The sequence below is a fragment of the Solanum lycopersicum genome, chromosome 8 (genome assembly GCF_036512215.1).
Source record: "Solanum lycopersicum chromosome 8, SLM_r2.1".
Classification (NCBI taxonomy): domain Eukaryota; kingdom Viridiplantae; phylum Streptophyta; class Magnoliopsida; order Solanales; family Solanaceae; genus Solanum; species Solanum lycopersicum.
In genome coordinates, this window is record NC_090807.1 from 30,808,961 (window position 1) to 30,833,781 (window position 24,821).

General features: G+C 32.9%; 1 protein-coding gene across 16 annotated transcripts; it reads right to left on the reverse strand.

The window, feature by feature from the left end:
• Positions 1-887: 887 nt before the first annotated feature.
• On the reverse strand, positions 888-15,940 carry LOC101268594 (putative ALA-interacting subunit 2). Of its 16 annotated transcripts, none has more exons than XM_069287648.1 (12): positions 15,667-15,934; positions 15,151-15,373; positions 13,449-13,510; positions 13,282-13,356; positions 13,095-13,211; positions 7,425-7,495; positions 6,901-7,198; positions 6,148-6,205; positions 5,916-6,062; positions 2,787-2,821; positions 2,111-2,218; positions 888-1,241 (listed from the first exon to the last, which is right to left on the reverse strand). In XM_069287648.1, exons 2-9 carry the CDS (start codon positions 15,239-15,241, stop codon positions 5,926-5,928), a joined length of 909 nt encoding a protein of 302 aa, XP_069143749.1. In that variant the 5' UTR covers positions 15,242-15,373; positions 15,667-15,934; the 3' UTR covers positions 888-1,241; positions 2,111-2,218; positions 2,787-2,821; positions 5,916-5,925. The 16 variants fall into 16 exon arrangements, with proteins under 16 accessions (XP_069143749.1, XP_069143750.1, XP_069143747.1 ...); XM_069287649.1 differs by having other exon boundaries at positions 2,787-2,871; positions 15,151-15,370; positions 15,667-15,923; XM_069287646.1 differs by lacking the exon at positions 2,787-2,821.
• Positions 15,941-24,821: the final 8,881 nt, after the last annotated feature.

The following is a 24,821-nucleotide window of genomic DNA, read 5'->3' on the forward strand; positions in this document are numbered from 1 at the left end:
TATATTTTTACTTTCATTTATCACTTTTAATATTTCAAGAAAAAATAATTTTTTTATCTTTTACCTTCAATATTAATTAATTGTTCTCCAAATTATATTTTAAGTCCTAAGATTATACATTAATTAATAAAAATATTATAATAAATGTCTATTTTAATTATTACTTATTTTATTGATTGAACGGATAAAATATAAGGTGGACAAATTTAAAGTACTTAAAAATTAAGGTATAACATCAATTGGCTAGGTTTTCGCATAACTTTTAGGGGAACAAGAATACTAATGACTACTGAGACAATAACAAACAAAAAAGTCCAAACAACATTTGACAATGGTTTTATGGTGTGAAGTTATTTTTATGGGTCAGTATTCAAAATAATACATGACCATTAATTTCATCAATAAAACGAGTAGTATCTGTTTTTTGGGTTTATTGTTAATAAGAAATTACTCCCAACCCTACATTTACATACTCAATCAACCTACTATATAAATGAGCATCAAATCACAAATTCTTGACAATAAAATCAAGCAAAAGCAGAAACCTTTTCTTCTTTTTTTTGCCACCTGGTTTTCAGTCCCACAAAAAAAAAAGGGAAAAAAATAATACTGCATGGCAAGGGGATATATTCATAATGTTATAGAAATTGCACCAGCACGATTTATTTGTCCTCGAAGGATTTCAAATGTTCCAAAATTAGAGACAATTGCAGAAGAAGAATATAAAATTGGTCAACTTCATATTGACAAGAAAGTTTTATATGTTGTTTTACTTTCTGTTATTGTTTACACATTTATTAACACGTACTGTATGGTCTAATTATAGGACAAACATTAATTATGATACTCAATTTTAACAATCAATCGTCATTGCACAAGGAGATACATTTTTGTTATAAATGCAGTGTATGTCAGTATATTTCATTTTATATAAAGTTCAAAGTTAAAATGTGTACTAAAACTATTCTATTCTCGGAAATATATTATTTTTTGGAGGTATAATGTATAGGACACTAAATATTTAAAATAGACACCAACATTAGCCTCTTCATAAACGGACTAATACAAATACGAAGCAATATATGCTACAGAACTTATCACCATAAAGTTAACTGACTAGTCAATTGGCCAATTGTAGGAATTGTTTACACTTGTATAATATAATACTTTTTTTTCCTCCTGAGAAACTTTTGATGAATTTCGTTTATATACGAGGACTAGGTACTGTTCTGGAACTTCATCTGCACAGATAACATACATTTTATGGTGTTGTCAAATAACAAAAGACTTAGGTATGCAAACATTATTAGATTCTACAATGAAACTACTTTCAGAAACCATTAAATAACATAAAACATAAAATCAGGGGTGCTTGGTACGAACAAAAGGTTTTCCATGAAAAAAAGAATCCTTGGAAAAATGAGTGATTTCTTATTAATTTTCTAGTGTTTGGTGAGTCATTAGCAAAAAACATTGTCCCAGGATCATCTAGGAAAACCATATGGCAGGTAGGTTTAGGATGGGGGTTGCTAGAGAAGTTGGGTACAAGGGTAATGAAGAGACTATTAGCATGGAATGTCATTTAGTATAACTTGTTTTTCCTGCTCTCACACCAAAGAGGTCATTTTTCTATTATTATTTTTGAAGAATTTGGTTTCCTAGAAAGACTATTTTCCGGAGCATTTCCCCAACCAAACAACTCCGATACCTTTGGATTCACTCCCATAAGAAGGATTTAGTCATTCAAGCAAACATCAAACGTTCAAATATTGCAGAAACTCATGATCATGTACCATTTGATTTTACCAACTTATACTCCACTGACCATCTAGCATGTGAATAGTAAAAGAAGATAATTATGTGATTCGTCTTTGCAAATACATACTAAATAGCTAGAGAGCTAACTTTTACACGCTTAGCCAACAGTCGCTAGGAATTTTGCTAAAGCATTTCGAAGATAAACATAGGTATTAGCATGCCAGAAGAAGTAACTGTAATGATATACCAAATTGTTTGGGTTTATGATCCCAACACCCAACCATAGATTTTATGAAAAAAATGCATCCACATAGCAGATATTCTGTTGTTCTCATTAATTAACTTCACTTACTTCATGAAGCCAAATTTTTCGAACACGAATTTGTAATTTAGCAATAGTCACGCCTTCTAGTTTGACATGCCTTTCCAGTTCCAAGATAAATTTGTATCCCCATAAGGCCTGCATAAAAGGGAGCTTAAAATCAAAGTCCTGACAAGTTGAAAAGGCTGAACAACAATGACTTTAATGGGATTAATAACCTTGTAAAATAAACAGCCATAACAAGGTTAACAAATGAGCACATGTTACATCAAAATATACTAATCATTTGAGGCGAGCAAATTTAAAACCATCTTGATGATACGGAATGAAAAAAACTAAAACCTAGGAATATGTCAAGTTGTCAGCAACTCTACTTATCCAGAGGGAACTAAACACAACAGTTAAGATACCCTATCAACAACAATTACATCAATGGAAAATTTTGTTTGCTGTCACAGGAGCCATATTTTAATGAGCTTCACGTTCACCAATCATATCAGTCTAATCAATAGTTGGTACTGAAATCCTATAGAAGTATTCAGGTAAGAAAGCTGCCACAGAATTCAGAAAAAGAAAAGAAGGTAAACCAACATGCAGCACATGAAAATTGCTTAAACCATACTATCATGAGAACCCAACAGCAGAACTTCAGCTTTTCAGTTGGTGGAGTACAAGCTTCAAAATTATAATTATTAATCAGGCGTACCGAGCAAAAGTCAAGGCCTTAGGAAGGCTGCCAATCTGCATGAAGATTTGTAGAACTCATAATGAGGGTTGTTGAACCATATAATCTGCTATGGAAATTTAAACCGTCATAAACATCTTTTAACCCTCTGAAAATGAACATCCATCTGCTTCAGTGGAGATCCACAGTTCACAGGAAGATGAGTTTTGGACAAAACATATCAGAAAGTATACCCACTAAAAACTTCAGCTCTGGTTCTAGATTTTCAATCATCAACATGTTGGTTCTGAAATCTGGTCATAATATTGTAACCCACTGCAGATACGCAGCCCCGCCCCCACCTAACATATACAATTATGATTCAGAGTTTTGGGTGTAACCGCGATGCCTCAGCGATAAGTAATTTTTTTTCCATTTTATGAATTCCAACAGTTAGGTAAAAAGTTGGATAACATGTCATCTTGCCTTTCTGGTATTATTGGCATAAGGGTAGCCGAGTAAGTTACCGATAAACTGTATATGAACATATTATTATATACAGAATAGAAACTTAAAAAAAAATTCATCTTGAAGATTATTATACTTGATTTTAGCTCCAAGCTCCTTTCCAAAAGGTTGGCGATGTTAAAACTGGTTGTCGTTGAACTTCTTCTCTTTGGACTTCTAGTAACTTAATAGTCACTATTCTAAAATGATGTGTATGATTGATTTATTTATTGCACTTGATATCGCAAGCACAATTTAAGTAAACATTAGGTTTGCCACTATTTGATAGTTAACTTAAAACATTAAATTCAAAGAGAACAATAAAATCTAAGTCTTTCCCTCTCAATCACTTTACATCCTTAAAACCTTTACTGAACCCTTTTCAGTTAGTTAATTAATGCTTTGCCCAACTACCAGAAAGGTACCCTGGTCGTATTTTGTGTGACACACTTTCCTTTTAATTCTATTAAAAAAATTAATACCCATCTCTTTTATGGAAATTATTTATAGTATCTCCATTTTACCCTTTGGGATCGTTTGGTACAAAGATTAATAACCCATGGATTAGTAATGCAGAGATTAGTAGTGCATGCATTAGTAATGCAGGATTTATTTTTTATAAAGTGTTTTGATTCTTGTTTCCCACATAATCTTTTTTTTTTGGATTAAGACTCTACAAAAAAAATTTCAATTATACCCTTAAATACTATGGGGTTTCTATCTTATGTAATATGGTCAAGGTATATAATACCCGACAATATTATTTTTTTGCGGCCTTCTAACTAGCTAGGAGAAGACCACTTTTGTTGTCATGTTTGCTATTTTCTCACTTGAATTATTTGAGGGTAGTGATTGTCATCTTAATAAATTGATCACTTACAAAACATAAATTTTCAATTTTAAAAAGATAGACCATCTACTTTTAAAATACGATAAATGATGGTAAAATTGAATAAACATCTATGTTCACACATAAAAATTGCAAGTTGTAGTTTTAATATGTATGCAATTTTAAAATTGTTCAAAATACAAATAATTAGAAAATGGCATATATATCAACAAATAATACATTCAGTTAAGATCACAAACATCACATGGTCATATATTTGGCCTTTCAATTAGCAATTACTTAGCAACTCACATTTCAAATATTGTATTGATTTGTATTGGATTTATTTAGCAACAAACAACTGTATCTCTTAAGTAATAAAATTTGTAAGCTAATTTATTTAAATAAATGCACTAGTATCAATATAAAACTTGAAATCAAGAAAATAAATAAAATGATTAAAAGAATTTGAGAGAAATTTTGTCTTTACATGGATTAATCTCATGGTATTAAATCCTATGTATTACTAATACCGCCAATTGGAAGATATTTGTTATACATCCTATAATACCATGTAGGGTATATAACTAATCCATGAAGTAGTTATACATAGGCCCAAAACTCATACCAAACATAGTATTAAATAATACCATACATAATACATGAACTAGTTCTCCTAATAATCCCTACCAAAATGACCCCTTAGTGACATGACTTGGCGAGATACCAAGTGATATAAAATTTAATTCTTTTACAAGGAGAGATAAATGAAAATGCATGTGGAAATCTCACCACCACTTCTTAAAGGATAATTTTGATATTTTGCATATATTTGCTACCATGTTAAATGGTTTCTTTAATCTTTCTTACTGCGGCCACAATAAAACACTTAAACATAAAATGGAACAGAGGTGTGATCAATTATTTTCTCCTGGGTTGATCAGGGACCACTACGAAATGTTGCTGCAATTCTTCAACTAGTCTATGATTCATACAGGAAGAGAACGGAGAATTTGTAACTGTTTGTGATGCTTATAGAACCTTGTCTGCAAAAACATGGTGGAATTTATAACAGAACCAAGTTTTTCAGTTTTTCGTATCTTTCTGTAAGTTTGGGGTGGACAGTCATATCTATCTAGTTAAAAAAGGCTGGAAGGCACTAGGAACTATACTAAGAAGTACCTGCTATGAGAAGCCAAGAGGGCATGCCCACCTGGTAGGACTGTTGGACTAGATTAGGTCAATGGGTCGATAGGATTTTGTGTTTTTGCATGAGTAGATACTTGGGTATCAACATGCCTGCTTCAACATGTCAACAGAGGGTATTTTTTGTCATTTTAATTATTGACCTTAATTTTCTTTTCTCCACATGTTGTCCAACCACCACATAAATATACGTGGCTTTCATGCCGCTTCATCTATTTGCTATAATCCTTCATACTTTCTTCATCTTCCTGTGTTTTTCTTTAGTTTCTCAAAATGTTGCTGGACTTTCAAGGTACTTTTAATTTTTAATTTTTGGCTTTGCTCTTCGTATTTTCTTCTTATCAGTTCTTATTTGCATCTAATATGACTGACGAAAGAAAATGAGGGAGGGCTCAATAGTAGACTGCTAATAATGTTCTTGCTAGTAAACGGAAGTCATGTTTTCCTCTCTCAAGAGTGGAAACAGACAAATATAACCAAAAAAGTTGGTTTAACTAGTATGACTGGCATCCAGTTTATCAAGAAGGGTGCCTTCACTGTACAGCATGAAGCATATATGAGTAAAGAACAGAATTTAAGCACATGTAAACTGGTGTCATGAAGAATTAATTTGTATATTGAAGGTTTACCTTGGATTTTTCACATGAAGTAACAAGAAGACAAAAGCGAGGAAGATAAATGAGGAACCGACAGTGACATAGGACATCCCAAGGAAGTTATTTCTGCCTCCCAGCCAGCTGGTTGTTGAAAGAACAAGTTTCTTCCTTCCACCAAAACTGTACGTGTTGTAGTTGTTAACAAGATTCACCATAATTAAGTCACCTTCCTCTAAGTCCACTTCAATTTTTCCATATAACTTACGAAAGGTAGGGAGAGCAGCAGTACGCATCCATACAATGAGATTCTCCTGATCACTTAGCTGATTGATTCCATCAATCCCATTCCAATTGAAAAAAGATCCATGAAAAAGGGCATATTAGAGAAGAGAATCAATTAGAAGTCGAATCCGTATAGTTGAAAGAGAAGACAAGAAACACAAGTTGAGGTCAAAATTTATGCTTAGATCATCGGAATGAATCCGTAACCAAATTAGTGCTAAAATTCCAAACCTTAAGAAAGGATTAAAATCAACAAAAATGATATAAAGACTCGGGTCATGACTGCAACATCACAACGACCACATCTAAGAACAAAACCTAGCAAGAACTTTCAAATTCAGTGTTACTATTTTTGTAATATAAATAGAGACACTGCATCGAGCCATCGACAAAACAGAGATGTAAAAAATTTAATAACCAGCCTCACAACATGCGGACGGGAATCCAGAATAGAGCCATAAGAGCTTTCAATGATCAGTATTTGGCCTTAGTAGTGACTCATGTACACGTTCATCCAGGAAAATATTCAAACGTATTAAGAACAATACCTACTTCCTATTGGTCGTTTCTTGCCCATCTTCTTTAGTCTTGGGATTCAAGAAGAGATATCGACTCTAAAATGAAATATTGCTCCTAAATTAATATGACTTGATTTAACAATTCTGTAAGCACTTCCATATATTTCATTTAACAGAAAAGAATAACCAGACTTGCTGCATCTGTTCTAAGGCCTTACAGGGATGTCAGGGTCCAATGTTGCACCACCAATTAGAGGCCCGCTCTGGAAATTGAATGGATAAACGTCTTTCCCATATTTGTGTTCACGATCACTCCTCCAAGCAATATTTTTCCTGTTGACATTTATAGCATCTGCCCCGTTGAAGAAGGAATATGTGTCGTTAAACAAGCTCCATGCAATCAAACCACAAGGAACAATTGGGAGACCATTGTTTTCGCCTTCGGGATTGCAAGAACTCGTATCATTGTACTGTAATCCATGTAAAAGCTGTTTATCACTTCTGCTTTTGACGTACCTGGATTACAAGGCCAAGCTGAATCAGAAAAGAACAATTAACAGAGATAGATGACAAAATGGACTTCACACGGAGGAAAAAGTGATGAAAAATGCAGACAACACTCCAAAAGGAAGATAATCAACTAATTTTATGCCAGTAGTACCAATCTTCCATGAATTTGTATTACCAGCAAAAATTGGTACTTGAAAAAGAAAAATGAAACAAAGAAGTAAAGAACCTTCACCTTCTGTGGTTCTGGTAATAGTTATCAAGTTGATAATAAATGTAAATTGGAGCTTTCATATTTTGGGGAACCTGCACAGAGACAATTTCCAAACACAAAACAAATCAATGAAGAGGATAAAAAAAAATCCAAACTAGAGTCTTCAATCATTTAAATTTTATCACAAGTAACAAAAAAAAAAAAAGCAAAAGTTTGGCCGTGTTTGCAGAGCAAAGATGGAATGATGTGGTATGCTGCTGGATGAACAATTTGCATTATGGATTGAACAGCACAGTGCCAAACATGTTATACCTCGATATACTTTATACCTTGTTAATGTTATGGTGTTTCTTGACCTTACAAAGGATTTGCAACGAATGGGAGATGATGTATGGAATCGTTCATGGATGAAGTCAAATTCATTTGGTGCTAAACATGATATTTTGGTTCCCAAGATGACAGAATGCTATATTCCTGGAAAGTCAAAGTGTAGACCTTCTAGCATTACTTTTTGACGTCCCTTACATGTTGAGCTTTTCAATACTGTAAATTGTAATTGATTTGCAACTTTAGGAGCTTAACAAATTGCTTTGATGTTGTGAGTTATAACTTTTTTGTTAGTATGGCTAGCTTGAATTCGGCTAATTCATTTGCTAATTTTGATTTGGAAACAATAATGACTTTGGCCAAGTATTACCCGGATTTTGAGATCTCAGTTATCAACTTGACATTTTCATAATGTGCATGCGACGTGGTGATCCTAGGTTCTCTAATTTAAAGGAATTAGTGATTTGGCAAAAGCGTTGGCTGAGGGAGATCTTCTGGAGACTTGTTTACTTGTGAAGTTGACTCTGATTTTACCTGTCGCGACTTCAATCGTAGAAAGAGCATTCTCATCCATGAAATACATCAAAGATGAATTACGAGTACTATTATTTCGTTTTTAGATTATTGTTTAGTTTGTTACTTTGAGAAGTAAGAATTTGCAATTGTAAGCAATGGTGCTATTTTTCACCATTTTCAAAATATGTAAACATGTCGAGTTCAAGTATGAGTGGATGTTGTACTTTGGTTATATAAGTATCAAGTTGATGATATTCGATTATACGTAAGTTTGTACTTTGCTACCATTATTATTGAAGCTTTTGTTAAGACTTGTACGCCGAACTTTGTCGTTAGCAATTGGCGTACAAAAGATAATGGTGCCCCCATTGTGCTCAAATCTTGGGGTCCTTCTCTCATAAGATGGGTTGTCGTGACTTTAACAATGCAAGAACCGTCTCCTTAGATTTTAATAGGTAACTGAAGTTTCATTTACTCATTTATTTAAAATTAACACAATACTATGGAGCAAGTATGCACTTACATGTGAGTGTATGATAATATGAAACATATATGTCACTTGTAAAAATCACTTCTAATTCAGCATTTCTTATGGAAATATAAGCTTACATTGAAGATCTAGAACAACTGGTTCAGATCAACACCACAGACTGTAGTTTTAGGTCAAATACAATTTGCCAGCAGTTTTCTGGATATTTTATTACCTAAGCAATTTTGTACTATTTGAAACCAGAGGTTTCTTTTTCATTGAATTAAATTGTATGAGTTTGGGTTATACATGTACATTAGAGGAAAAAGACTACCAACTTTTCCTTATTCAAAAAAAAGAACTTCCATAAATTATACACTTTCTTCTTTTATTTTCCTGTGGTGTGTAAAGTTCTTTCAAAAGGAAAAGAGAGACATTTTCTAAAATATGTACTTTATCATCATGCATCAGCTAAGAATGCTGTTATTGATGCCTTTTCAGAATCTACTTTGGTGTTTATCTATCATAAAGAACCTGATTGCTTAGACAATAATATGCTATTTTTCAAGGGTCCTTGGAAAATTTATTCCCTGGGTTGTTTTCCATTTGCCTGAATCCTGACAGCAAAATACAAGAGGTTTGGTCCCCACAAGGATGGAATTTGCTCTTTAGGAGATTTCTTAATGATTGAGGAATAGAGTTGGTATACACTAGCTTTGATTGGAGATTTTCCTGGCACAAATCTGGAAACAGATAAATTGTTATGGAGGCATCATACTGACGGTCAATTCTTTGTGAACAGAATGCATAAAAGGGATCTAGCCACAATTATGGGGAAGAAATCAGGGACATGGAGTGCTATATGGAAGAGTGTAGCCCCTACTAAAGTGAAGTGTTTCATGTGGTTGGTAACTAGGAGAGCTTGCCTGACACACGATAAACTTCAAAAGAGGGGAAAAATTATTGCCTCAAGATGCTATCTTTGTAAAGAGGCCCTAGAAACCAACAATCATCTGTTTCTCCACTGCAAAGTAACAACACAAGTATGGGCTCTATTTACCAATATAATGAGTCTAAATTGGATTATGCCAGAACATACAACAGACCTACTAAGTTGCTGGGTCAGAAGGGGAGGTAGTAAAAGCCAGAGGAGGTGGTGGAGAACCGTACCTGCTTGTATCTGGTGGAGCATTTGGAAGGAGAGAAAACAGACAATTTTTGTATGGAAAGAATGCACTATAGAGAAGATTAAGTGGAAAGTAATTACCACTTTAGGTTTTTGGTGTAAAGAAATGAACATAGAAGAAGAAATTCAACTAGTGGATTTCATAAGAGCTTTGTAAGTAGTCCTGTTTTTCTTTTGTTGGTCTTTCTATGTAACTAACACTTTTGGAGGTGGCCAGCATACCCTTTTAATGCTGAGGAATACGATGTTACCAGTTTCCAAAAGAAAAACAATGTAATGTATTTGGCTAGAGTAGTTCCATATTTCTCTACTTTCTAATCCAAAATAGTTTGCACTACACACCTTCAAAAAATATGGTCTCAACCCTTCCGTAAGAAAACCTCTGATATTACCTTCCGTGAATCTTAATTTTATTTTTTAAGTATACGTGTATGTGAGCGTGTAATACATATATATGTAAGTATACTTACGTGTATATATGTGATTTTGCTAATCAACTACTTGGTCGAGGTAGGCGAGGTAGGTTAGCATTGTAACCATTTCTTGATTTCTAAATGCCGTTACCAATACACTACCACACTGACAGGAGGGGCTTTACTTATTCTCCACCCTAACTTTAAACCCAATCCTCCTTTTCCCTCTTCAAGTAGGCGAGGTAGGTTAGCATTGTATCCATTTCTTGATTTCTAAATGCCGTTACCAATACACTACCAAGGAGGGCTTTACTTATTTTCCGCCCAAACTTTAAACCCTATCCTCTTTTCCTCTCTTCATTTTTCCATGTCTCCCTCTTCAATGGTGAGTCCACCAACAACAACATAATATAGGGAAATAGATTAAATACAAAGAAACAATTATTAAAACCATCTTGGATCATGGGAATAGCTTTTCATTGTCTTTTCCTGCCTGTTTCCCTATTTGTTTTCGAATTTCCAGTTGATTTGACCTTGATCAAATCGTTGTTTGAAGAGGTATTATTATTGGATTTTATTCATTCGAATCATATATGAAAACTAAAATTGGGGGTTTCTAGTAACATCTTGAGATTTCAAAGAAGCGGAGGAGGCGCAAAATCTTGCTGAGAGTAGAAGTGAATATGAGATTGAAGTTGGAAATGTCAGATAATGGTTATCTCTTCTTTATTATGGATTCAAAAATCTTTGGTTTATTTCTTAGAGGAGCCAAAGATATCTCTGTTTCTTAAGCTTTCACCATGAATGATGACAAGAAGGAAAAAGAAAAAGAGTGGTGAGAGGGACTTGGATTTTACTTTTGTAGAAGAACAAAAAAAAACCCATCATTATTCTTGTTTAATGTGTTATTGGAGGCATTTAAGAAAAAAAATAAAAATATGGGTGCAGTGCTAACCTACTAGGCTACTACAACCATATAGTAGGTTAACAAGACTCACATCTCTCAAATGGGTGAGTTGGACAGAATTTGGGTGCGTCAAAGCAGGCTAAATTAATAAATGGGTGTGTTAATGACTCGTACAAAGATTACTTGGGCTGAAATGGGCTAAATAATGGGCCATAGCCCAACCAGCCCACTCATTACCATGTTTTAGCTTCTTTGTTTGTTTTCTCATAATTTATTTAATTATCAAACAGAACTCCTCTAAGAAATTATTTTCGAAGTTTTTTAAAATATATTGACAGATTCATGGGTCCATTTTGGCTAGATATGTAGCCCAAGAGGCCAACTATTAGAGGGCCTGAATAAGGCTGGTCAAAACAGACTGAGTTCATAATGGACAGGTCATTATCCTACTCAAAGTTGAGTTAGCTGCGGGGATCATGTTTTCATGGGCTACTTTTGTCACCCTACACACACACACAAAGAGAGAGAGAGAGAGTATTTTGCTAACCTACTACATGACGATAGTAGATTGTACCCACTTTTAATTCACTAAAATACCCTGCCACCTTATTGAAATAAGAACTTTCAGCGGCATTTTGGTCCCTTCTATGCAAATTCCCTTTTTCTATTTCTCAGTCCTTCCCATCTTCATTCTCGTCTTCAATTATCAATTAAACCTTACATTGAAACTTCTTTCAATGCTATTTAATATCTACCTCCATTACTTAACCATTATAACTTCACAATCCAATACACAAAGAACAAACAAATTGAAAAATGAAAAAGCCAGACGTTAATTCATTTCAACATTGATGATGAATTTTGTGGAATTGGGTTTAGAGCTGGTATCTTTTGGAAGTGGGTTTACTGTTAAGCTTCTCATGAAGGAAGAGGAGTTAAAGATGATTTTCGAGTTGGATTTGCCATGAAATGCATAGCCTTGAGTTGAAAGAGTATTGATCTAAATATCTAGGGGAAAAAACAATTTGAGGACTCCAACTCCATCTATAGTTCATCAAGAAGGAAACTTGAACCAGGGAAGTGTTTTGAATCTGTAATGAAAAAGTTTGCAGTAAAGGGAAGCAAAAATTGGATATTCCTGAGAAAGAGAGAGATGAGTGGAAAACGGGGAGGAAGGGATTGAAAAAAACTGGCAAGTTTAATGGGGAGGAAGGACAATTGAATGGATAGGAAGACTAAAATGCCCCTTAAAGCTCATATTTTAATGAGGTGGCAGGGGTATTTTAGTGAATCAAAAAGTGGGAAACAATGTTACCTTCATGCAGTAGATTAGCAAAACCCATATATATATATATATATACATATCTTCTTTGAAGAGAATCTACGCATATTCTGTACAGAATTCTCAATACTAAGTTTGAATGGGAGTTATATAAGATAGTCTCAAAAATATTATGCCTTTAAGATTAAAAAGCTCATATCGAAATTGATTTCTGATACATAGAAGATTTCATTAGAAGCAGCAGATTAGTAATGTTGTCTCAATAGCAAACGAAAAACTGTGTGCTATGTTAAACAAAGCGAAACAGGGGCTAATACATAAACTGGACGTGGAGAAGGTCTTATAACCAGAGAAGTGAAGATCCTTTTATCACTGGGGAAATGGGATATACTCAGCAGATAGGCCAAATTGGTGTCCATCGATGAACTTCAATGAGCAGTCAAAGTATACATCCTCATCACTGGATGTGAAGAAGAAAGCTTAAATGTAGGGTCATATAAATCTGACATGGTAACATGTTATGAAGCAAGGAGAATTAATATATAAGAGAGGCATGCTTGGATGCGAGTTCATAACTCGTAGAAATATCACCTTTAAGTAACGTGTACAATTCTTGGAAACTGAGTTATCTTTGATGTAAGCAACTTTTTGACTCTTCAAATTATCTGGCACACAATCTATATCATATCTGTCAACAATCTCAATAACCTGCAAATGCTTTTCTGATCAGCTATCTATGCCAAACTTATTGATCAGGAACAGAGGAGCAAAAGCTTACACTTTCAGAAGCATAAAGACAGAGAAGTCCAATTGGAATAAAAATGACGCCAATCAAGAAAAACATCGAAATGACCTGTTAAGAAGATGTAGTCAGAGAAGTACAACACCTGTCGATTTAGAAAAGAAATGGGAATTTCAGAGAAAGACTTCTTCTCATTTAATTACCCATGCTGGTGTAAGGACAGGTTTACATGCTGGGAGATTTTGTTGTGTAAACTGATATACAGCTGCAAACGTGAGAATGAAACATGTCAAAATTTAGCGGCTACTTCCATATTTTATAGGTTATGAAGCAAATAGAACTGCATTACACTCAGCTTGAGAGATAATACTGAGAGAAATGAAGTTCAATGGAAAACTGAACTAATTAACTAGATGAGTACCAATTAATATAGAACAAAAGCTTAACTGAAAGAATCATAACTTGATATTTTGATTGAAGATGCATCACTTATCGCAATGTCACAATCACAACCAATTATATATTTTATAGAGAGATGGCATAATGAGCTCCTAAAATTCGCATATTCTCCTTTCTTATATGCTTATTTAAAGAAACAAACATACCCAGACTCTAGCAACAATGGCAAGACCTTAAGTAAGTGAAGTACAACTGGAACCTATGTTATAAAGAAGGCTTTTACACTGTTGAGAGAGCTTATTTAATCCTGTAACTTGATCCAAAATCAGAATTTATAACCAACACATAGACACCAAACTCTTACTTTGTATGGAAGAGGACACTACATCTCCCTTCATGGAAAGTCACTCTTACGTGCTCCTATTTCACTGACCAAAAACAATTACTTTGTTTATTTAACAGTACTGTAGAAATCAAGCAAGTCCTCTGGTAAGACAATGAGATTCCATTTTCTTCACCTAACTACTTGTTGAATGTGTCCATCCAAGTGTTATTACTTGATTACAAGTTTTTCCTAAGGTCTCTACAAGAGATGGATAAAGTCCCATAAAAGGTCTTGATAAATACAAGGAGGATGGCATCAGATCACATCCCTAATTCAGATTGATCATACTCTCACGAGTCCTTCCCAGCTCATCTAAGGGCTAACCAAAGAAACCAGTCTCCATCAATGAATAGCACTATCATCGACTCCCCATCACCACATACCATAAATAACTAATAACCATCGCAAACCACAACCCGACGTAATGGTGATGCAACTCAAGAGTTGATATCTATCAACACCACCCAAAATATCACCAGCATCATCAGCAACACCCACAAAAGAGACATTTCAAGTATCGTGAAAACACAAGAAGTGATTTTCTCTAGTGTAACAATTGGCAGCAGCAATTCCAATTATCTGATTATTTAGTTCGAATATACTCGTTAAAGAACCTGGCACACTGAGAAAATTCTACCCATAAGAGCTTTTTCTTCTCCTTTGTTTTATCGATTTTAATTTATGATACTCATAACAGAAAGTTGTTCTGATCTATAATATCTTCAAGTTCATACTTAGTGTGCACTCTCCATCAAACATGATGAATAAATTTGAGGACTTCCACAGTTTTTCCATTGCTGAGATCTATCACTATTGCTTTTTGCATGACTTTGAAAATTAAAGTAGCTGCAGATCTCTTGATTTGTGGCATTTCCTATTATGGATTGCAATAGTTTGGCCATCATTGTGCTATAACGGTAGATGCCTGGCACCACATTATTATTAATTCTTTCAGCTCTTTGCTTCCACATCTGATAATCGAAGGGGCTATCTTTCCTCAAATAGCTTGAATTTGACCTATCGCATACCAACTCACTTAAAACCAAACTCTTCACAGAACTTAACTATCACCGAAAACCTGACTCATAGGAATAACAAAATTGATTTTAGTTTGAACTTACCATCATCTAAATGTCGTCGAACTGGATGTGACCGAGATTCTACAGACTGTGCACCATTTCCAGACAAAGTACTTGGTCCCTCCACATCCATTCAATCAAATTATGATAGCAAAGCCCTGTAGACTCTGTACTCAAGAATCTTCAGCTAGGGCAAAAAAATCTACAGGTAGTAAATTTTGCATATAAATTTCCACCAATCTAATCTCGAAGACCCATTTGTCTGCTGAGAGAAATCCATAAAGGGTTTTTAGTGAAATGAGCAAATTTTGCAAATCCAAACAAATAATAGTTACACTAAAAAGTGAAAAAAAAAACTGACTGCTCTATCTGAACTATGATCCAATCATTCAAGCTGGAACTTCTTAATTTTCACCAAAAAAAGAAAAAAAAAGAATCTATCAACCATATTATATTTTGAGCTATGAAATTAAGATTCCAGTTGAATTAAGGTGGTTATAAAACATAGTAGAAAGAATTAAACATTGAAGTACAAAGAAGATGAGTGAAAATTCTTACCTGTGAATTAGGTATTGGGAAAATTGCAGTAGCTAGTACAATAGGATTTGGAATCTATAGGGCAAAAAATTGGAGAGTAGGGAAAGGGTGATTGTATTGTATTGTATTGCATATATATTATAATAATATATGAGGGAATGTGAGCGATTGCTTTTGACAAAAGAAAACCAGGGTAGAGGGTAATACGCATATATACGTTTCGACCAAAGAATTGTCTGCAAGTCTCCCATGGAAACCTTCCTTTTTCCTCCCACTATATATTGTTTCTAATCAAATAACAAATAAAAGGGCTTAAATAAGTCTTTTTTTTTTGGTCCCAGTTAAACTAAAAATGGAGAAATTTTATAAATGGCAAATGAATTTTATGAGTATAGTTTATATAATTACATTTCACGGGTATAGTTTAAATTGTTAGGTAAATTTATATTTGTATAAAAAATTAATTAAATTTATATAAAAAAATTATTTTTCAATAAATGATAACAATAATAACAATAGCACAAAAGATGGTCACAATAAATTCACATAATCCCATGTTTCTATTTTTTCTTTTGTATATATTAAGGAATTTGTATAATGTATAATAATTTTGGTATATATATTATAATTATATATGTGCATCTATGATTTCATGTTTTTTTTTTTAAAAAAAATTAATGATTAAATTGATTGTATAATATTCATTTGTTAATTGTAAGTATAGTAAGCTTGAAATCTATTTGTATATTTGAGTGTGTAATGTTTATATAAACAATATTTATTATGTTCATAATTTTTTGTATATATCGATGAATTTGTAATATGTATATTATAATATTGTATATGTATAATAGAGTGATTTTAACAATTTTATTTTACACAAAATTAAATAATTGTATACAAATAGCTATTGTCTCGTAAGACTTTGTATATGTTACATTAATATACAACTCACTATCCACCAATTTTTGTAATTGATATACAACTAATAGAATATACAATTAAGAAGTGTCTCATAATACTTTGTATATATTATCTTAATATACAACCCACTATATGCATAACTTCGTAATTTTTATATAAATTACACTACCTGATGTTTTCGATATTCTTCAGATTTTTCTAGTTCTGATGAGACAAATTTAGTCTCCTCTGAATCAATGTTTATGACTTTTCTGTTACTTCCACCAGGGGCAGACCCACATGGTGTCCGCCGGGTGCTCGAGCACCCATTAACTTCGTTACGAAATATATATATCTATATAGAAATTGATAGGTATTTATATAAAATTAACATAGAGCACCCAATGAATAAATTATATAGTTGGCCCAATGGTTCTAGGATGGGTACTTAAGACTCTTTTAATGTTCTTGTACCAAAGTTCGAATCTCATTGTTAACATATATTTTTTATAGTTTCACTTCAGAGCACCCACAACCTTAAAATCCTAGATCTGCCACTGACTTCCACCTTCAACAATCTTAATGCCGTTAGATTTCACGTTGTTGATAACTTTATGAATTGTCATTGGGTCATTTGTTTTCATGGATCTCAATTCTTCAATAGATTGTTCAACTTGAACTTGTTAATGTTTTGCCATAAACCCTACATTGACCCCAAAATCATGAGTTAACCCAATTGAAATGAAGGTGGATAATCTACAACATTGACATGCAATGACATACCTCTCGTAATCTTCATAAATGGAGACAAATCATCCATTCTGATTTTGAAAGACTTGTAATCTGATAAGTAATAAAGATATTTTTTTTTTTAAAAAAAGAAAAAACTAACAATCATACTACATATACAATTGTTGAAGAAGAAATCAAGAAAAAAAATATTGAAAGCCATGAATTTGGCGGTTACCTGAGAAAGTGGAAGAACATCAGAGGGAGAAGGTCAAAAAATTTTCAATCGAAATTCAAATTAGAAGGGAAAAGTAATTTTAGGAGAAAGATATGGAATGAGAATACGAGAGATAAATTTGATTTTGAATAAAATTACATAAAAATCTTTGGATGACTATTTTATCTTGTATACAAATCGGTAATGGGTCTCATTAATTATGGCAAAAAAATTGAAACTATATTTACTGACCGTAAATAAATTAAATTATACCCTTATTAACTAATTACATAGGGATTTGTCATCCCATGTAATTTTCACTTAATAAAAGAGTCCAATTTATTTTAGGGATAATTGCAGAGAATGACAAATTAATAAATGTAATTAAATGTAGCAACTTCTCTTTCAATTACTTTGCTAGTATAAGACCCCACTGAATTATGTAAAATATCTATAAAAAAAAACCCAGAAGTTTTCTCAATTCCTTTCATATTATATGATCTCTTCTCTTTTCCTTTAATTTCTCCCTAATATTGTTCACAAATTCAAAATTCGAATTTCAAACTTCTCTAGCACGGAGAATACGTTTTCAAACCTACTTTAAAAATTTCATATAGCGCCAAAATCTCATCTCATTTTATCAATTTTTGTTATTTTTTTTCAATTTCTCAAATTACTTTTTCGCTTCACTTCATAATCCATACATAATTTGGTTCAAGAAATGGATGTCTAATCTCCATCAAAGAGATTCGCACGAGGTATACCATTGCATGTTGAACACTCATCGTTTTCCTTGGGTCTAACTTAGAATTTTGGGAAGATTTCAGGTTCAATGTCCAAATCGAATATCATGCAAGAGATTTATCTTAGTATCTGTTTTTGTGCTTATACAACTGTTTTTGTGCTTATACAATTGTGGTTGTATAAATGTATAATCTATCTTAGTAACTGTCTTTGTGTTCGTGTTGATTCATCTCTTATACTGCCTATTTATACAATTGTAGTTGTATAAATATTTTTTTAATCTTAGAATCTATTTTTTGTGCTTATACAATGTGTTTGTATAAATGTATAATCTATCTCAATATCTGTTTTTGTGTTTGTGTAGATTCATTTCTTATACTGCCTGCATATACAATTATGGTTATATAAATGTATAATCTTTCTTAGTATCTGTTTTTGTGTCTATATTCTAATATCTATTTTGGTATCTATATTTGAGTCTTACTTTTAATATCTTTTTTATTAAAATTATTTATGCATTTTTCCAGGTTGTTAAGTTTTTAGGTCAAAGAGAACCAACATGCATACGTATCAACACTCAACATCTCCATATACTTATATAATTCACCAAAACACTAAATAGGTATATGTATATAACTTACAAATTCGTATAAACACTCGACATCTTCATATACTTATATAATTCAGCAAAAACACTAAATAGGTATATGTATATAACTTATAAATTTATATAAACATTCAACTCTTTATATACTTATACATATTATGAATATACAATTATATAAAAGATTATATATACAAATTACAACTTTATACACAATTTTACATTTGAGAAAATTTCACTCAGCGCAATTTTAGTGTTACTTTCACACAATACACGTTTTTGCATTTGTATACAACTCAAATATCCAAAAATAGGATGAAGATGTACTGTATAAAACGAAAGTATAATAGTTTCATACATGAAATCAGCGAATCTCATATCACATATACAATTCCAAGCACAAAAATTACTGTGAAATTAATGAATCTTTGATTACAAATTAATTTTTTGAACTAACTACAATTGAGTTCTTTCAATTGAAGGAGACGATGAAGGAATGAAATTCTACTGAAACAGAGTGTTCGTGATTTCAAGGATTTTTCCTTTATTTATCTAACAGAAATTACAACCCTTTTTAAATTTAAATTATTAAAATGTATAAAATATAAAGAACAACATATTTGTAGCAAACTACAATTTTGCTACAGAATGCAATTTTGAAAAGTTTGGCATCGCTTAAATTTAAGAATTTTATATTTGCTATATATAACATTTACCCTTTTTTTTAAAATGTAATTAAGTTAATTTGAAACAAAATTAATATTTTCAAAGTTTTCTAATATTTTGTAAAATACATAAAAAAATTCACTACATTTTTCAACTACTTTAATTCTAACCTAACCATTTAAAAAAGGAAAAGAAAATCGGATTCTAAAGTTCTTCTTCTCTCCAATTTTGTCATTCTTCTTCCTTAGAAAATTCCACCAAATATTCTCATTATCTTCCTCCTCTTTTCCGGCCGTCACTCTTTCCGAACTGAACGTCGACTTCAACTATGAGTCTTCTTAAAATAGGTAAGTATTTTTTAAAAAAAGATTTTAGAATTTTCGAACAACACACTCTTGATAATAAGTTCTTTTCTTGGAGTTATGAACAAGAAATTCTTCATAGATGTAAAAACTGAATAATGTAGTGATGATACCACATTATTTCTTGTTTTTGAAAGAAAATCGAAAAACCCAAAAAATCCTATTTTCATAAAAATGTATATGTATTGTTGTCGTTCAGTGAAAATTTATTTATTTTATTGCTTTTGTTCTTTTTTTTGGTGACCATTTTATTCATATGATTGTAGAAATATAGTGTGTTCAATTGTCCAACATATATTTCATTTGTTGAAAGAAGTGTCATATGTTGCAACATATTATTGATATGTTGGTAAAAATTCCAATATAGTTGTCATATGTTGGAACATCTCACCAATGTGTTAGAGCAACATAATAGTCACGACCCGATGCTACCCCCTTGACGTAAATACGGGACATAAAATAACGAGTGACCCCAAGCTAACCCTGAGCTGACATATCATAAGCATACTTAAACAAAATACTGAGCGGAAGCTAAAAACATGAGAAAAGCTTAATGATAGGGAATACCCAACCTAAGTCTGAATATATATAAATACTGAGCAAGCGTTTAAGATAATGAACTATAACTCAAATACTAAGTTGAATCTGTCTATGTCTGAAATAAGCCTCTAACTTAAAAAAGATGCTTAGACATGCCCTTAGTTAACTCAAGCAAATACTGAAAACTGAAATGAAAAAACTAAATATAGAAACATGTATATTGTCGTTGAAATATGAGGACTCACCACTAAAGCTACTGAATTGGAGATCGTGAGCCAATCTATGCGTGATATGGTTGCTTGCTGAGTGCCTGAACTTAGATGTAGTGCAGAGATGCGCAAATACTTGAAAGGTATTGAGCATGCAAGATAAGATAAAACTGAACAAACATATAACTGAACAAGACATAGTGAGCAATGATATAATTTAAACATGATAAAGATACTGAGATATGCTGAATATGAACTAAATTTAATGAAATGACCAAACACATAACATGATGAAACTGAATACTGAAATATGATTGGAACCTGGTCAAAGTACTAGAATCTGACTGTGGGATCTACTAATAACCGACATAAAGCTACGTGAGTTAAACGTGGAGTCTGATGTATACGCCTTATTGAGAGGACCCAATATACCTCGTCAAAGGTATAAAGGCATGATTTACGTGATAACTAAATATAATGTCCATATAAGGGACTTAAAAATATGCAGGGGCACGTAGTTCTGGGACTATAAGGGTGACTGACTCTTGCACAACTCGGCGTTTAGACTACTCCGAACTGAATATATGTACAATACAACATAACTGAAAATATACTAGGTAGCTCAATATTCTCACATGCTAACTAAAAATGCAACATTAAATAATGGTAATAAAAATCTGAAAAACTGAGGCATGTATATCTGTTGGTCTATCCTAGGACTAAATGAATCTACACAACTAGGGTTCTACATTTCACGCAAGGAACTGAGCAACAATGTTATAACAACTTGAAAATCTGATCAGGAATATTCTAAAAACTAATTCACATTAATTCCTAACATTCAAGAAAATCTAGGTCTAGACAATATAAAAGGAATTAGGAATTTGACTGAATTTGTAATACTCTAAAAGTCCATGACTTAGTCTAGAGCATCTTTAGATTAACCAAGCCTTAAAACAATGTTTATAAGCCTATAAAAAAGTAATAAACTCAATTGGAAAGTGTTAGAGTCAAAACATCAAGAGATGACCATGACACCTAGAGAATTGTAAAAGTTGAGCTAGTGTGGCTTGGTGTGTTTCAAGAGGTCTTAAGAGTCGAAATCAAGTAAAATTTGGTATAAAGGTTTAAAATACATATTAGGATGTGTTTTGGGGTCGAAACTTCCGGGTACTAATCCCTAAAGACGACCCTAAGGGTTCTTGAGGAGGACCCGACATTTTGCCCAAAACTGTCCATTTGACAATGTGCAACCACGAGCATAAACGATGAGCCGCCGTTTGAACGACGCTCCATTGTTTGGATTCGTTGGTTGACACTTAGTAAAATCCTGAAGAGGCTCCAAAATCAAGCCTCTTATCTAAACCGCGTTTGACCAGTATGGTTCGTGGTCTGATCAACGTGGCATTGATCGGGATCCGTAATTTCAACCCCTGATGCATTGTCCAGAATTTGCCAGGGTAAGGGATTTTAGTTAATTAGGTAGTTAATTAATTAGGGGTTAAGGGGTGGTTAAATTAGTTAGTTAGGGACTATAAAAAGTTTCCAACTCATTAAACTAACCTAACTACCTTAAATTTCCAAAGCCCACTTGGCTCTAAATTCTCTCTAGTTTCTCTCTCCCCAAACTTAAACCTCCATAGAAGGAACACTAGAGCTTCAACAAAGGGATGAATTCACTAATGGATTCCAACTCAAATTCGTTACAAATCATTCTTCAAGTATGATTTCTTTCACTCTTTGGATCCTTTTCCCTAAGAGGTCCATTCAAAGAGATTTTCGAACTTCCCTCAGACTAGGGTTTGCAATCTATACATGGGTTCTCTTTTCAAAACAAAATTGTTATTTAATTTTGATGAATAATGATCTTTTATTGTTGATTAACTATGTAATTATGGCTAATTGTTGGTTATCACATGAGATCTTCCATTGAACCCTTGTTCTTCCCTAAACTAATTATATCTTTAAATTGTATGGAAATTGAGGAAGATGATGAGTATATGGAGAATTTAGAATGATAATTGATATGTATTACTTCTTGAATTTACCTTTTTTTTTTATGTATTGGTTATGTATTCTTTGGTAATTGAGGTATGAAGGTCATGAAAGAGCAAGAAGGTATGTTGGTTAGTTCTTTCTTGAATTCAATTATGAAAAATGAGTTTCTTAGATAGTAATACTCCTATGTCTAATGTGTGGTTGTGATGTTGATGATAAACATTCCTCATATTTAACTCTAAACACTTAAATTTTTACGAAGTATGTATGCATGGTATATGATTATTATATGATTGAAAATAGTTCTCATGATTATAATAAAGATTGAGTGAAAAGTTTACTCACTTATATGGGGTTTCTAAAGTAAAAGGATAGTTCTCACTTATGAATACCTATGAGCTATTATGATAAGATATTTACATATGGGTCTAGTAGAGACTAATATGAACTTGCATGATGAGTAAAGATGATTACTAAAGGGAATACATGCTTATCACCGAAAGAGCATGCAAAATGAGATGGGGTCTCACGCTTAGTAAGTACGGTTCCCTACATGGGTTTCTTCACGTTCCATAAGCCTGATTCCCAAGATATGTGTTGTCTCATAAGATGGAAACCTCCACTTTAGCAAGTTAAGATTTCTAGTAACAATCTCCTTGACCCTTAACTATGTGCCCACATAGGACTCTAGCTTAGTGGATCCACCTGTAGATAGCTATGTACGAAAGGTTACACCTTATGCGAGTGTTAACCCTCTTTTTTCGGTGTAGGAGTAGAACACCAAAATCGATGTAGCGCACAAGGTCTTATATCAGTTATTGCACTTCTTTCCCTAATGAAAAAATAAATGAACAAGTTATATATATGAATTATTATTAGAGATTTTCTTAATGTTTTCTACATCGTGTGAGGGAGGGTATGAGACTTCTCTTACATGTTGCACATGTGAGATCCTAAGGAATAGTTCTAGTAGCGTGCTTTTATGATTAAGTTGATTACGTGTTATGTATGTCAATTTATATATGATCTTATGAATAAAACATGTCATGATAAAATATGAGGTCATGTTGTATGCATGAAGGTGATTTAATGTGATACTTAGCTTTGGATAGGGTTATGGGGTTCTATTCTTGACATTGTACAAGTATTGATTGGGTTGCTTATATGTTGGGTTAATATTATGTTAGGTTGACTTTTGATGTTTCGTTGTATGTGCATGTTAATGTTATTTGACACTAAGCATGGTTTTGACTAAATTGCCTTTTTCTCATACATTGATGATTTTATGTGTATAAGCCATACTTAGTAGATGTGGTTTGTACTAACCCATATTTCTTTCCTTTTTCCCAACATTGTAGGTTTCGGCCATTGAAGAGCTTCTAGTCCATTTGCAAGGAAGATTTGGATCTTTTCCCAAGTTATTGGTGGGTCCTCAAGTCCAAGGATGGTGCCATTTATCTAGTTTCATTAGTATTGGATATTTCTAAGACAATTGTTTCTTTCCTCATCTTTTGGAGACTTTGTTGTAAGCCTATATGTGGCATATTGTACTACAGTAAGTGCTATACCCAATTTCTCATGCTTCTATGTTAGATGGTTTATATGTGAGACATTATTAGACTACATAATATGAATTGGTTATATTGCATAAACGAGAAGTCTATGTGCACTGGATAATCGAGGAGTCTATGTAACTCCATATATGATAAGTGAAAGTCTAAGTATACTTCACTATGTAAAATATTCAAATTTTCCGCATTTTTCTACCTATGATATGCCATGATGTATGCTAAGGTCTAGTAATCTTATGATTGATATCTTACTAAACCACGTCTATGTAGAGTCTTGTTCATAATTGTGAAGCGTTCCACATTTACGAATGAGAGGCTATGTGATGCTTAGGAAATTCTCACCTCTTGATATTCTTAAAGTCGTGCCTCTAGAGTCTTAACTCTTTGTGTCCTTTCTTCTAATATATTTATTGTGCTTATAGGCAATGAATTCAAGGGGGAACCATGCTCGAAGGGTCGAAAAGGAGAATGTGAATGAGGCGGTTCCCCCCTCCCTGGCTCCTCAAAACCCGCAAGTCCTATTGAAGAAGGGGCTATATCTAATGTTGAGATAAGGGAGACCATTCATAGCTTGACTCAAGTGTTGGCTACTAAAGTTGCTATTGATGCTAGGGTACAAGTGAACCCCAATGT

Coding starts and splice junctions, on each gene's coding strand:
- LOC101268594 (XM_010326487.4), bottom strand. CDS start 15,241: ATGGATGTGGAGGGACCAAGTACTTTGTCTGGAAATGGTGCACAGTCT. Junction 7,199..7,424: donor TATTACCAGAACCACAGAAG/GTGAAGGTTCTT, acceptor CTTGTAATCCAG/GTACGTCAAAAGCAGAAGTG. Junction 2,872..5,915: donor CTTCATGTGAAAAATCCAAG/GTAAACCTTCAA, acceptor TTTCCATAGCAG/ATTATATGGTTCAACAACCC.